The 15,251-nt window shown below is 46.2% G+C and overlaps 1 protein-coding gene across 1 annotated transcript in view; it reads right to left on the bottom strand.

Moving 5' to 3' along the window:
* Positions 1-2,185: 2,185 nt before the first annotated feature.
* PKP2 (plakophilin 2) overlaps positions 2,186-15,251 on the bottom strand; it is a 74,444-nt gene continuing 61,378 nt past the window's right edge. The window contains exons 7-13 of the mRNA XM_044989975.1: positions 11,723-11,840; positions 9,015-9,176; positions 8,330-8,503; positions 7,503-7,656; positions 5,659-5,848; positions 3,797-3,884; positions 2,186-3,104 (exon numbers count right to left, since the gene is read on the bottom strand). Coding sequence (XP_044845910.1) covers positions 3,036-3,104; positions 3,797-3,884; positions 5,659-5,848; positions 7,503-7,656; positions 8,330-8,503; positions 9,015-9,176; positions 11,723-11,840 — 955 coding nt within the window. The 3' untranslated portion in view covers positions 2,186-3,035. The remainder of the gene's footprint in view (positions 3,105-3,796; positions 3,885-5,658; positions 5,849-7,502; positions 7,657-8,329; positions 8,504-9,014; positions 9,177-11,722; positions 11,841-15,251) is intronic.

The raw sequence follows: 15,251 nt of genomic DNA, 5'->3' as shown, positions 1-15,251 counted from the left end.
TTTTTTTTTTTTTACTGAGGGCATTGCACATTTTCTGTATTTTAGCCTACGTCCCCTCTTCCAGGTACAGGATCATGTCAGAAACCCCTAGTGTTGTATTACTTAGAATTTCATCTCCAGCTGTTACCTACTCCCACAGCTGAAGTCACACTCTTCTGATTGTCATATTGCAATTAATTGCTGTGGAAAGACTATGATTTTGCCGATGGATAATTTATGTCTACAAGTGAAACCATATAAAGCGGATCAGATGAACTCCTAAGCAACAATGTCACTAATCTCTCACGTAAATCCTTAGTAATAAAGATACGGGACCAATCCCCACTCTCGTTACCATTTATAGCAGAGGGGGGCAAACTTCGGCCCACGGGCCACTTCCAGCCTGCAGGACCCTTCCCTCTGGCCCCCAAGCTCCTGCCAGGGAGCGGGGTCAGGACAGCCTTGCAGAGGAGCCAGCCCAACTTCCCAGCAGCATGGTGAGTGGGGTGGAGGCTAGTGCCTGGCCCCTCCCCTTCAGCTCCCCTCCCTCCCTACCTCCCTCGCAGTCACAGTTCCCCCAGCGCCTGGGCAGTGTGGCTGCAGCTCCGGCTGGGTGGCACAGCTATAGCACCGCCAGACCTGGTGCTCCAGGGCGGTATGGTCAGAGGGTGGGGAGCAGGGGGGGGTGCGAAGAGCAGGGGAGGTTGCAGGGGGGCAGTCAATGGGCCTAGGCCCTGCTGCAGGGGACGGGGCAGAGCAAGCCAGGGCCCCCCTCCGCCCCCAGCATGCTTGGCCCCTGTCCCCAGCAGCCAAGCCCAGATAGGGAGCGAGCCCTGCCTGACTGCCAGGGAGAGCAGCCAAACGAGCAGGGGAAACATACAGGGAAAGGACTGAGCCCCCCTTTCCCCCACCTCACAAGTAACATGGGGCGGGGACAGCAGGGAGGGTTGGATGGGGGCGGGGCGCTCCGGGAGAGTGGTCGGGGGCAGAGAGCAGGGGTGTTTGGATAGGATGCGGGAGACCCGGGGGGCAGTCAGGGGTGGGGAGCAGGGGGGGTTGGATGGGGGCTGGATAGGGGGTGGGGGCCAAGCCATGCCTTGCTGTTTAGTGAGGCATAGCCTCCCCCAGCCTTCCCTACCTGGCCCTCCAGACAACTTCTGTACCTGATGTGGCCCTAGAGCCAAAAAGTTTGTCCGCCCCCGATTTATAGCTATCAACAGAATTGTTTTTAAACTGAATGTTTCTCAAACTTGTCCATGAATCAACATCAGTTCTCTAACCCAATTGGCAATGAATGATACATTCTAGTTTAGCCCAAGGTACCTGACACTGATTACTCCTGTGGGAATTCTGCACCAAAAAAATTAAAAATTTGGCGCACAATATTTTAAAATTCTGCAAATTTTATTTGTCAAAATAACACTATATAATCATGCCACTTTCAATTATTTTGGTAATTTATTTCAAAATACCTGTCAGCAAGTATGTCTGTAACAATACCCACACAAAATTCCCCCAAGAGTAGAGAAACCCCCACAACAACCCAGTTCCTGTTTCTCCCCTCCCAAAGCCCATCCAGGGGACCAGACATTCATGCCCCCTTCCCCCCAGAGCCCAGCCATGGGGCCCTCCAAAGCCCAGACACTCACTCCTCTAACCTCCTAGAGCCCAGGGATCCAGAGGGAGAAACAGCCCGATGCTCAGTCCTTGGCTTGCATAGACTTTCCTGCATGCTGCCACCTCCCTCCTTCAGGGCATGCTGGGAACCAGGGCCGTCTCCAGAGCCCAGCGGGGCAAGCACCCGCCTGGGGCGGCTCTTTCCCGGGGGGGCGGCAGGCTGGGCCGGCGGCAGTCATGCCTGCGGGAGGTCCACCGGAGCCCCGGGAGCAGCGGACCTGCCGCAGGCATGACTGCGGAGGGGACGCTCGGCCGGCGGCTCCAGTGGACCTCCCGCAGGCATGACTGCGGACGGTTCGCTGGTCCCGCGGCTTGGCTGGACCTCCCGCAGGCATGCCTGCGGCAGCTCAACCAGAGCTGCCGGACCAGCGAACCGCCCGCAGCTGCGGGAGGTCCAGCCGAGCCGTGCCACCAGCGGACCCTCCGCTGTCATGCCCGCGGGAGGTCCGCTGCTCCCGCGGCTGGGGGGCGCCTCCCGGGCATGACTGCTTGGGGCGGCCAAATTTGTAGAGCCGCCCCTGCTGGGAACTGCAGCTGCTGGGAACCCTCCAGTTCCTTCCCCCTCCCCCTGGCCTGGCTTTCTATTTGCAAGCTGGGCTCTGACGGGTCCAGGGGCCACATCTTTGCAGCCCTTTTTTGTGGGGAAAAAGAGAAATTCTGCGCACATAACATTAATTTCTGCAAAACTCTGCATTGCGCAGTGGCACAGAATTCCCCCAGGAGTAACTTGCCGACACTTTTTAAAACTCCTTCTGGGACACAGCCAAAAATTCTGGCAGCAGTGAAAGGGAGGAAAGTGGGCTGAAGCTGCATTACTGCTTGTCAGTTTTGCTGTTGCTGCTGAGATCTCAAAGCAAAAGAGACTGGTGAGCCATTGAGCACATGAATACAAGCAATAGAAAAAAACAAAAACTAAAATAAAACAAAGACAAACACCCCCCTCTATAAAAAAAACCCTCCTCCTAACTTTCTGGGTGCTTTTAAAAATGCACATGATAAAACAACTTTTTGTACATTCTGTTCCATTTCACAGAATGTGGAGATAAATTCCATGTTTAAAAAGTAGCCTATAAAGAATGTGTTGCAGGTCAGAATTTCAAACCTCTCTGTATAAACACCTATTGTTTGAAACACTGACTAGTATAGTAAGCTTAAAAAAATTTGCACTAGGAATCCCTAACAATACCATCTTTGACGATTGATATATTGAAGTACACCGAGAACAGTGTGATATAGGGTAAAGGCAGAAGACAGCATCAGCTATCATACAAAATCAGTCTCTGTTTTTTTAGATACTTGACAGTTCATGGTGGCCAGGCTGATACTGAGTAGATAATTATACAAATCCACACACAGTCTCTATATATTTGTAGCCTGCCTTAGTCTTTGAGTGAGTTGTACGCTCTTGTTGTACGGGTATTGACGAAATCTATCTTCTTAAATTGAGCCTTTGGAATGAAACAAAAAGATCTAATTATAGTTAATGACAATTCTGAAAACAAAGGGAATGCATAGGACAGTATATTAACCCACTCACTCTCGCCCAACACACACGTGGTCTCTGTCTCTCCCCCGTCCCCCTTCCTCTCTGTCACACACTCTGCCCCCCTTCCATTCCTCACACTTCAGTTGAGAAGCAGCTGGTAATCTAGTAGGATGCCCATGGAATGATAGGATTGAGAAACTTGCATCATGTGATGCTGTACCTGCCCCTTGAGACATTGCAAACCCTTCCCAAAGCACCCTGCGGCCAGCTGCACAGTGGGATAGCTACCCACAGTGCACTGCTCTCTGTGTCGATGCAAGAGCTGCTAGTGTGGATGCGTTCTGCTGACACAAGAGGCATAGTGTGGACATGCAACAGTGGTTTAATTAAAGTTGTGACTGTATGTCGGCGGCAATTCGGCGGCAGGTCCTTCCCTCCGAGAGGGACTCGGGGACCTGCTGCTGAATTGCCACCGAAGACCCGGATGTGCCGTCCCCTTCCATGGGCCACCCCAAGCACCAGCTCGCTCTGCTGGTGCCTGGAGCCGGCCCTGGTTCTGTATACAGGACATTGCATTCCATGAATTGCACAAAGAAACCCCAAAGCAGTTTAATCTGAAGGCAGATTCAATGTTTGCACTAACCCAGATCTTACCTTTTTGTAGGCACTGTGGAGATCAGTATGTGACCACAAGGAGTACAGGAGGACTGAGGCAGCTTTGCTAGCTTTGCTGAGCATATTACTGCAATTTGTAAAAAATAAATATAAAACATTTAAAATACCAATTCGTGAACACAATGTGTGTTCAGACTTAAAAACATGATTGTTTATGATCAGTTCCTCCTTCATTTCCCTGAGAAGAGCTGAGTTCATTCTCTCAGGTTCCCCAGTACAGCTCATGACATCCCTACCACCTAAAGTAGCATAGAGAACACACTTCCTTGCTTTAGCTATTAGTGACGATATTCCCAACAGAGTAGTCTGAACTCTCCACCTCTAAGGGGTATTAATTAAGGGTGAAAGACACTGCAGCACAGTGGGCCCATCGAAGGCCCTCTGTCCTAGTTAAACCCAATATTAAGGGTTAAAGTGGGGCTTTAGTTTATGGACGGTCCTGTGTAGGCCCCCATTACTGAGGTGACTTTCACCCTTATGAGAGAAGAGCTGGCACAAACAGAATTATTTATATAAAAGACCTAGTCCTTCAATAGATGAATTTCCTATAATATAGGGTATATCTACACTGCTCGCTCCTTACAGTGTCTGATAGAGAACATATGTTGCACACCCCCCTTGTACAGGTATAAAAAGCAGTGTAGACAGTGAGACACCACTTAGGCAAGTAGAGTAAAGATACGCCTGAACGCTGTGGGTATGCACCTTACTTACACAGCTCTCTAAATGCTCTAGCAGTGCCTCCCCTGTCTACACTACTGTTTTTACCAGCATAGTGTCCCACAGCCTCGCTGCTGCCAGAGCCTTTCCCAGCTACGTTTCCCCTGCCAGAGCCTTTCACTGCCGCGTGTAGCCGTACACACTGCACATGTACACACTGCAGGTGGACACAGCCTGCTTTTCACTGCTGTGTCTCTCTACACATGCCCTACATGACACCACCAGTGGTGTGCAGTGTACACATAGCCACAGCATGTTACTAAGGCTGTGATTTAGTCATGAGTAATTTCAGTAAAAGTCATGGACAGGTCACGGGCAAGAAACAAAAAGCCACAGCCCTTAACCTGTCCATGACTTGTATTCTAAATACCCCTGACTAAATCTTTGGTGCTCTAGGGGGCTCCAGGGTGCTGCAGGTGCTCGGAGGAGGGGGGGCCACTCCAGTGGACACTGCTGCTGCTCTGGCACACCACTGCTGTTGCTGGGGGGGTTGGCCTGGGGCCCTGGCACTGCTGGTGGGGGGCAGCCTGGGACCCTGCAGCTGCTGCTGGGTGGGGGTGGGGAGACGGTCCAAGGCTCTGCTGCTGCTTCTTGGGGGGAGAGGTGGGTACCAGGGCCTCACTGCTGCTGCTCTGGAATGGGTGTGTGTGTGTGGGGGGGGGGGCGGCCCAGGGCACAACTGCTGCTGCTGGTGGTGGGGCGGCCTGGGATGTCAATGCTCGTCCCGGACCGTTGCTCCCGGGCAGTGGCCGGGACCAGTTGTCTGGTGCAGCCGGAGCAGCGGCTGGTGTGGCTGGCCCCGTGGCCGCCTCAGCTGCTCAGGCAGCCCTGGGGTCAGCCCCACTGGCTGCTGCAGAAGTCACGGAGGTCCCGGAAAGTGACGGAATCCGTGACTTCTGTGACCTCCGTGAAAGACTCTCAGCATTACCTATCACCTTTTGAGGAGCCATTTAAAAAGACAGGATAGAGCAGTTATTAAAAAGGGCTTCATTGTTTTACCCAACGTGTTTGATTTGAGTCACACTACAATTATTATTTAGGCTGTCTATTCCTTTAAGTTATATTCTTTCCAATGGATGCTGCTGCTCTTTTATCTTGGGGGGAACTTTAAAATGGCTTACCTGTCACTCATGCTGATGTTCATTATCTTTGGTAGGCCATCTGTGTTTAGGAGAAGCCGGGCATTCTGGGAGCTGTTCTGGGTCAAGTTGTACAAGGTGTAGCAGACAGAAGCTGTGGTCTCATTGGTAACCTCCGACCCTTGGACAGAGTCAGGAAGTATGGAGACCAAATCTGATAAGACGTTTCTGGCTAGAGGATGAAAGGGAAACAAATAATTCAATTACAAATGTACCATATAGTCTGCTTTGTATATACAACACACTAATACCAGGTTTACTCCACCTATGTTACTGGGTGTCTGCTAACAGGTGGGCTGTCCCTTCATAAGAAAGTTCATGATTGTATTTTATAGCCAATTGTGGGTATAATGATGCCTAGCTATAAATATTGTTAGGCTGAGATTTCCTCCCTACAGTATATTTTGCACCCCCCAGTCTGAGGCAGATTAACATATATTATATTTTACTCCAACCCATCCAAGCTGGGGACACTTCACTAACTTTCAATTAATTCATGTAACTGTTATAAAATATCTTTGCACTAACTGTGCGAAGTGTGATGAATATAGCATAAATGTTAGCGTAGCAATTCTGAACTGTGAGGTATATACATTATGGGCCTGACCACATGAGCTACTGAGCTTTCTGAACTCCAGTTCGAGGCCCTGATTTAAGAAAGAATTTAAGATTGTGCTTAAACCAATCCTCATTCAGGAAAGCACCTAAGCATGGGCTGAAAATTAAATGTGCTTAAAGTTACACAGGTGCTTAAGAACACTTTCAGAAAAATGACGCTAGAGACCAAATCAGTGAGAGTTCTGGATACTCAGCACTTCTCAAGAGATGCACAGAAATATGCAGCATGAATCCCTACAACAAAAAATACTGAAGTTATTGGTTAAACGCTGCACTGGGCTGCATTGGTAAAGTGGGTAAGGAGCCTCCTGTGTTCATGTTTCTAATCATGTTTGTTACGGTAGTGCCTCAGTTATTCTCAGTGACTGAGAATGGGGCCCCTCTGTGCAAGGCACTGAGCAAACACAGAGTAGTAGATGGCCCCTGCCTGAAAAGCTTCCGATCTAAATAGACAAGAGACACAGGATGGGGGTGGGAAGGGGTGGAACACACAAGTAGCGTGAACAACGGCCTGATTCTACACACACTTTCATAGATTTTACACAGTGTAATTCTACTGTGTCGCTCGTATAACCGCATTATGAGAGCTCTCCCGTCGACATAATAAAACCAGCTCAACGAGCGGCAGTAGCTATGTCTCCCCCCAACATAGCGCTGTGCACACTACCACTTTTGCCGGCAAACTTACATCACTCAGGGGTGTGTTTTTTCACACTCCTGAGCAACAAAAGTTTTGCCACCGTAAGTGTTAGTGTAGACATGGCCTTACACTAGTGCCAGTGGGAAGAGGCCGCAATGAGAAGATTTGCCAGCATACAGTCACCTTGACAGCTAGTGGCTACACTCAAAGGGTCAAATATAGGGATTAATTACGTCATTGTACACTTGTGAGAGTGTTAATCACTTTAAACGCAAAACTATCTTCCCTCTCCAAAATTGGACTAATTTAAGTTCTTTCATTTAATCTTTTCTGAAAAGATATGCTGAGAAATACATAATACTGTTAAACAGAGAGAATCTGAGCCTATGATCCTCATTTGGGCAAAACCTATATTTTAGTCAATGGGACCTTTACCTGAAAAAAGACTGCAAGCGTTTGGCCCTAAATCTGTTAAATCCACTAATCCAATCTTTTCTTAAAAAGAAGGAAAACTGAAAATAGAGAAGAAACAGAGATAAAATCTGAAAGAAAACAGTACTTTGCTCACCTATTTCACTCTGCAGAGAGGCATTACGAGATAAGTTCCTGAGCAATGAGACGGCTGTCCTCCTTATACTTGGATTGCTTACATGCAGCATGAATCGAATACTCTGAAGGCCATTTGCCTTCTGGACAACAGTATGAGCTGCTGAAAATGGCATCTGTCATAAGGCACACAACTTTAATGAGCAATTGTTATGACTCTACTGCTGTATAAACAACCATCACATTAAGTTATCTCATTTTTTGAAAAGCGCAGGCAATGCAGTTACGAGTTTCTCTATAGATCATTTTCAGGAACGTTTGAGATATTAGCCCAGATTCTGAACTATGTGGAAGCTTGGACAGAAGAGAAGGGTGATGCAATAGCAGCTTTAAATCCCTTTTATACCACTTGATCCTGGGATTGTTTGGCCAGTCAGTGGTGTATACTAGAAAAGTGATGACACTTTAAAAATACCTTGGCTGTGGGTGTGTCAGAGGGAGTTTTCTGCTCTTTGAGGAAATTCATAGAGAAATAATTATAATATTAGAAGAAAAAATGTTTTACATCATTATTTTATACACCTATGCCTTCATCTCTGTCCAAATGAATTAGCTTGTTACATAGAAGGAGATGCATACAGAGAAGGAACAGTCCCTTAATGCGCCAAGCAGAAAGTATCCACAATTCTGAGCCTGCTCCCCCATGTCCATATTCTTAGATTATTTCTTACTGATTAATCCTGTGAACTTGCAACTTCACAATGGGGGTCTGAGCTCAAAGCTGTAAACATCTCACATTGTGGCCCTAGTCTCCACATTTCTAAATTAAAAAAGAAACAAGGAACTTACTGGTCCACTGCCTGCTGTGAGGTTCTGGAGAGCTCCCAAAGATGCTTCTTGAGTGTAGTTTCTTGTACTTTTTGCTATTAAGGAGAGATATATCCTAATAAGTGTGGAATGCCAGAGTGATTCTACCCCTTTGGGACTGCTCTTTTCCTCGGGTAGCAGAGTATCTTGTTGCTTCTAAACATGTAAAGAGATCAAACTTTTAGAACTGGAGAACTTATATGGCCCAATTCATTACAATCTAAAGCAGGCATTCTGTAACTGTAACCTGATTTTGCTTTTATTTTTACTAATGTCAATCAGGAGTAACCCCACCAACTGAAGTCAACAGAATTAAATCAATGTAAAACTAGTATAAGATCAGAATCAAGTTCATTGCTTGGCTCTTCAGACCCCCAGATATAACAAACTACAGTATGCTGTGAACTCAAACAATGGTTTATAAAAGATAAGTATTTAAAAATATTGTGACATCAGACATTATCATACTAACAGCAGCAGGTCACAAACCTACAAGCTTCTAGTTAAGTGTCAATCATTTGAAATGAATTTGATTGGCTCACGCTGCCAGACAAGTTATTAACCCTGAAGGACCCCAGGTCTATTGCAGCTGTTGTTAGATCACCATTCGCCACCAGCCACGCTAGAACTGCCTAACAATTCAAAGTATAATAAATTCACACATTACCACTTTTGCTTTCCTGCTGCGTGTTCCAAAGCACCCCAAGATTTTATCATTGGTAGGAGTATTTTTTCTTTGTACATAGATGTTCTGGGCATAACTGCTAGGCAGCTCTGACTCTAGCTGGTAGGAGAGGTTGTGAAGAATGCATACACAGTTCTCTGTGGCCTAAAATAATGAAGAAGTAAATATTATAGCTCTCTGCACGTGTTGAAGAGACAATACAGACATGGGAGGAATGTTTGATTCAAGATCTTACATGGCCAACCTTTGGGTTTCTGGTCGCCTGAAGAAGAACTAGACAATAGTGATTAGGCCACCAGAAACCACAGGTGCTTTTGAAAACCTCACTAAAACCCATCTACATATTTAGGCTTCTAAAAACTTTAACAAATCTAGCTGTAAATCACTTTTTAAAATATGGGGCATCTTCTTATATTCACTTAGGCATTTTTGAAAATTTTACTCTCTACCTATGTGTGTTATCCTCATAGGACACAATGATAAATCCACCTATGAAAAGTGTCTTATCTGACATTCACCTCTGCTAAGTGAAAATGTGATAGTTCCTTCACAATCATTTCGGCATACAGTAAGAACCTCAGAGTTATGGACACCTCGGGAATGAAGGTTGTTCGTAACTCTGAAATGTCCATAACTCTGAACAAGATATTATGGACTTCAGCCACTGAGGTTGGGGGAGGTTGGAGCTGCGGCTGCAGGGTGGGTCAGGGCTCCAGGAAGGGTGAGGAGGGTCAGGGCTTCGGACCCGTGGGAGCACCAGGGCTCAGGGCTTTAGATCCAGGGGGAGTGCTGGGGCTAGGGGCATCAGCCCCATGGCTCCATTCCCGTCTTCTGCCCTGGGGCAGGAGGTGCTAGGGCTCGGGGCTCCCCATGGCTGCACTCCTGGTTTCAGCTGCGGGAGGCAACCCGAGCCCCAGCACCTCCTGCAGGGCTGAAGCCAGGAAAGGAGCCAGGGGGCAGAAGCTCTGAGCCCCAGCACTCCCCCCAGACCTAAAGCCCTGAGCCCTGGTGCTCTCCTGCTGTGACATTCTGTACCTTGGGGGAACATCCAGCACTCCCATGTTCATCCTTATAAAATGACTGTGTGGTATCCAATGCAAATTTTGTCATGTCGGGTGTCTTCGGAAGGCTCATGATGCACTGAGCATTGTTGTCATAGGCTATGTCTACACTACCACTGTAAGCCAACATACTTTAGGCAGAGTTACCGTGGGGTCTATACCAAAGGGCTTCGATGGGAGAAACTCTCACGTCAACTTACCTTACTCTTCTCATCGGGGGCAGAGTGCAGGGGTTGACTGGACAGCGATCTGCTGTCGATTTGGCGGGTCTTCACTAGACCCGCTAAATCGATCACCGGTGGATCGATCTCAGAGCGTTGATCCCGGCTGTAGCATAGACCTGCCCATAGTGATGTTATACTAATTGTTGTTATAGGTTGTAATTCCATGTAAATAGTTATGAGGCTGAAAATGTGTCCTCATGGCTTAAAACAAGCCCAGGAAAAAACTTTCCAAGAGCAGAGGGGCAGTTCACACCTCATCAGGGCATATATGGCACAAACGCAGCCCAGCCTCCCAGGAACAAAAGACACAAGGCAGCCTATGCAGCAACAAAGGATCTGTTGGACTCTCGAGAGAGTCATCCTCCTTCCTTTGGTCAGTTTGGGACTACAATGAGGTAATGCTCACCTGACTCTGAAAGGGGGCGGGGAGAGCAAAGCCAAGAGGAAAGAAAAGACATGATAAAAGGGAGAGATGTTTGCCATGCTCTTCCTCTCTCTTCCACCTCCATCTACAGACACTATACCAAGCAACTGAAGCACTGATCAAAGAGGAGAGCCTGGCTGAAGAGCAACCAGCCAGCCTGTGGTGAGAAGCATCTAAGTTTGTAAGGGCATTGAAAGTGTTAAGATCAGCTTAGAATGCGTTTTGGTTTTTTCATTTGACCAAATCTGACTTGTTATGCTTTGACTTATAATCACTTAAAATCTATTTTTGTAGTTAATAAATTTGTTTGTTTATTCTACCTGAAGCAGTGTGTTTGGTTTCAAGTGTGTCCGAGACTCACCTTGGGATAACAAGCCTAATGCATATCAATTTCTTTGTTAAATTGATGAACTCATATAAGCTTCCAGCATCCAGGGGGCATAACTGGACACTACAAGATGGAGGTTCCTAGGGTCGTGTCTGGGACTGGAGATATTGGCTAGTGTCATTCGGTTGCACAATCCAAGGAGCAGCTTACATGCCAAAGACTGTGCATGAACAGCCCAGGATGGCGGTCCTCACAGCAGAGCAGGGTAAGACTGGCTCCCAGAGTAAAGGATTGGAGTGACCTAGCAGATCACCAGTCCAGATAACACCAGAGGGGAATGTCACATCCGCCCAGAACCCTGACCTCCTCACCTCCCTGGAGCTGCAGCCCTAGCCTCCCTCCCCCCAGCTGAAGCCTTGAGCCCCAGGGCTAAAGCCCCGAGGCAGTAAAGTATTTGCTTTGTGTGTGTGTGTGTGCTTCTCTGCTGCTGCCTGATTACTTCCGATTCCACAGGGTGTCTGGTTGACCGGTAAGTCCAGAACTCTAGTGTTCATATCTTTGAGGTTCTACCATCTCTCTATGAATTGAATGGTTTGGTTGTTTCCCCCTCTTAGTTAGTCCTGGTGCAGAATCCTTTCATTTTGAAGAGGTACCTTGTCATCAGGCTGGTAGTCTGCAGTGGTTCCTTGGATGTAATACACAAGAGAATCAATCAATCCATCACATTCTCTCATCTTTTTCCTTCCTTCTGGGCCAGCAGAACTCATGTTTCTGTCCAGAAAGGAATACATTAGTAAGAAGAGATTTATACTGGTCACTTCCTTGTCTTCCTGCCATCCACTGGCTAAACAGTAGAAATGATACTGAAGTTGTTGGGCCATGACTTGACTCCCCTGCTGGGTGTCACCAGATGTTGAGTAATCAAAAAGTCATCAAGTAACAAAAGACTCTGCTAACTAAGGTTGTCATCTTAAAACCATGGAAGTACTCCCAGACAATATAACATACTGTAGAAGGATAGGTGAATCTATTTGTATAGAATAAGAACGGTATTAAACCTTCACCCAGAAGCTGGACCAACACTTGTTAAAGTTTGAACAAGTTGGTTAGACTTTTTCCACTATTTAATTTCCATGTGCCACTGAGATTTCTAGTTTAACTCAGGACTGTAAATAGATGTGTCAAAATATCACTGGAAAGATTATTTTAAGATTTCTGCTACAGTATGGCAAGCCCCAGGTCTGGATAAGCATCCATACTTTGTGGCAGCTATCCAAACCAATTCAATCCTCCAAACCACAATCACTCATCTATAGTTACACGTGATAAAAAGTTCTGCAACCTTTGTACATTAGCTATAAAACGTAGGTGTTGTATAATGGAAGACGACTCCCTTCTCCATACTCTGCATTCTAAATACTTATTCCCCAATTCCACAAATTGCCATAAAACAAGTTCATACTTCTTCAGATCACTGCAATTTAAAGTCTAGTTATGAGGCCAAATTCAAGTGCCTTTCTATAGATTTTTTTAAAATCCTACCATATAGCACTTAATAGAGAACTATATTCCCACAACAGAATTTATTAGGCTTAATTGAAAACCTATAGAATTTAAAGAGGATTCTATAGATTACTTGAACCCTATTGGCTTCACTTCTACTATACTCTCATTTCTATGTGTTTATACAACACTAGTACAAAGGGGGTACCAACTTGGTTGGTGTCTAGATGTAAATAATGTAAATAATATTAGGACTTGTCCATAAGGGTTGCCAAGAATTAGTAGTTCCTTTGGAGCTGAACTCCAGTTGGGAGTTTGTTTTTCAAATTAACTTTTAGAGTTAATTTTCATATTGTATTTCCTCTTTCCCTAGCCTCTATCTCTACTTCCTAATGGCTGAAAGCAGAGACCAGAGGCGGTGGCCTAGACATTATCAGAGTCCGTGTCCCAGCTACTGTACTGGGAGAGTGAACAAGTGTATATTTCCCTCCCTTTTTGTGACTGCCCTTCACCTCACTTGGTGAGCAAATGAGAACCAGAGATTCATTCTTCTGGGAAAAAGGCCCAGAGCTTCTTTACTGCAGCAGTGATAGGAATGTGGCATGAAGGAACAGGAAGTGGGCTTTCCCTGGAAGCGACAGCAGCAGTCTTGCCTCACCTCTTGGAGTGAGGAGTTAGGAGATGAGCCACATTTGCTGCTGCTGCATGCAAAAGGTAAGCATGAGAGGAGACTTTTGCTAGATCCATTGGGAAAGGTTCCCTTCCCTCCCCTAGAGTCCCCACAGCGATGCTATGAAGAACTGATGGACTGGTCAGTGGCCAAGTACCTCTTCCTTGCTCACCTCATCTCCTCGACCGCCTGGTCGAGCCTATCTCCTCATCAGCTATAAATATTTAGTTCCCCCCTTGGCTTCCACAGGTGAAAGAGAGGTGGGGGGATATTTACACTCACCTGGTTTAGTGTCCCAATATAGGATCCTTGCCCTAATTCCCTGTTTGCTTCAAGGCCCCTTTATATAAAAAGGGGCTTAAAGGCAACAAGTAGGTGTCTCCACCCCAGGGAATGCCCTCTGTGTAAAGGGCTTTGCTCTGACGTGTACAGCTGAAGGGCAACTTTACACTGGTCTCCCTTGCTATCCCCAGACAAAGGTAATTTACCAAGGGAGTGGAGAGGCAGGGAACATGGCTAGAGCATACTACGCTCTGGCTATTCCCTCCTTTCCATGGCCCACAGAAGGCTACTGGCAGTTGGAGTCTAAGTCAGGCGAGCCCAGAGGGCTCTGGAAGAGTCCCAGAATATAGGAGGTGCAAAGGCAGCTTAAAGCCACCTTTCTCTCCCTCCAGCTCAGAGTACCACTGAATCTCTGCTACATGATTTCTTCTGCCTCACAGATCAACAGGGAACAACTGTCCGCCCCAGCTTTCAGTCAGAAGATCTGTGGTTTGTGAGATATAATCTTAACATTAACTATAAAAGTGATTTAAAAACCAAAAAACTCCCACTTGAAGCTGAGCCCCAAATGAACTACCAATTTATGGAGAGAGCAGCGAGGCCAATAACTTTAAGATACATTTATGTCTATAACGGAATGTGATCTGAATTTCAGAATAATGGCATCATAAATCTAAGCCTCACTATTTAGACCTCAGGCAGTTCTGCTGGGGAGAGGCCTGCATACTGCACCACATTTCAGGCTTTTCGTTGGAAAAGAATATAAAATGCAGTCTGATATCACAGTTCATCACAAACAAAGGAGCAAAATTTCCCTTTAAATGAGTCACTCACAATAAATTCATCAAAAAAGTTTTACACAACCAGGTGGCAAATTACAATGGTTTAAAATTTTATTAATGCCATAAAGCTGATGAGCTACCACTTTAAAAGTTCCCTATTGTTTATGCACTGTAAAACAGATGTGGTGTTTTATATGCTGCCAATGCAATTCTTGTGCTTTTTTGCCTCTGGTGGTATTCATACAGTTTAAACAAGGATACACTATAACTGCAGTTTTCTTTTCGGTCATGCTTTGTTGTTAGTATGCATAATTCTGAGTTCATTTGTTCCCTCGTGAAATGATACTGAGTAGAATTAATGGACCTGGAAATCAAGCTTATTCACATGGCACCCATCAGTGTTGCTTTGCAATTTTAAATTTTCCTCAGACACAACACACTTGAAACAAGTGATCCCTTTTGCCAGTTTATGGTTATGTCTACAGAGGTGTGTGCAACAGCCTTGCTTGTGATTATCAAAAATAGTTTCACTATTTATAAGAGCTAAAAATATCATGAATGATAAGTACGGAATTTCCATTACTGGCAAAGATACACTAGCTGATATGGAACTGCACTATGCCACAGCACACTAGTTTAAAATCACTGCACAAAAAGCATCCTCATGTATGAATTTTTGACAGCAGCAGCCATGTGCTTGGAGGCGTAATACTGTCAGATCTTACAAAGGGCTATGGTGCAGCCTTACAATTGTGATGGGCCAGGGCTGGCACATGGCTGCACTGCCTAAGGAGCAGAACCGAGAACAACTCCTCCTCTGATCTTCCTTTACTCTAGGGAGAAGTAAGTTATTTCATCCCTTCCTTTACTCTCCACTGTGTGCCCAGCTTGCACGCATGTGTATGGTCATATCTCCTCCCATTCCCTACCACAATCTGAGCAGGG

This window comes from Mauremys mutica, chromosome 1 (genome assembly GCF_020497125.1).
Source record: "Mauremys mutica isolate MM-2020 ecotype Southern chromosome 1, ASM2049712v1, whole genome shotgun sequence".
Classification (NCBI taxonomy): Eukaryota; Metazoa; Chordata; order Testudines; family Geoemydidae; genus Mauremys; species Mauremys mutica.
This window is presented reverse-complemented; position numbering and strand designations above follow the sequence as displayed.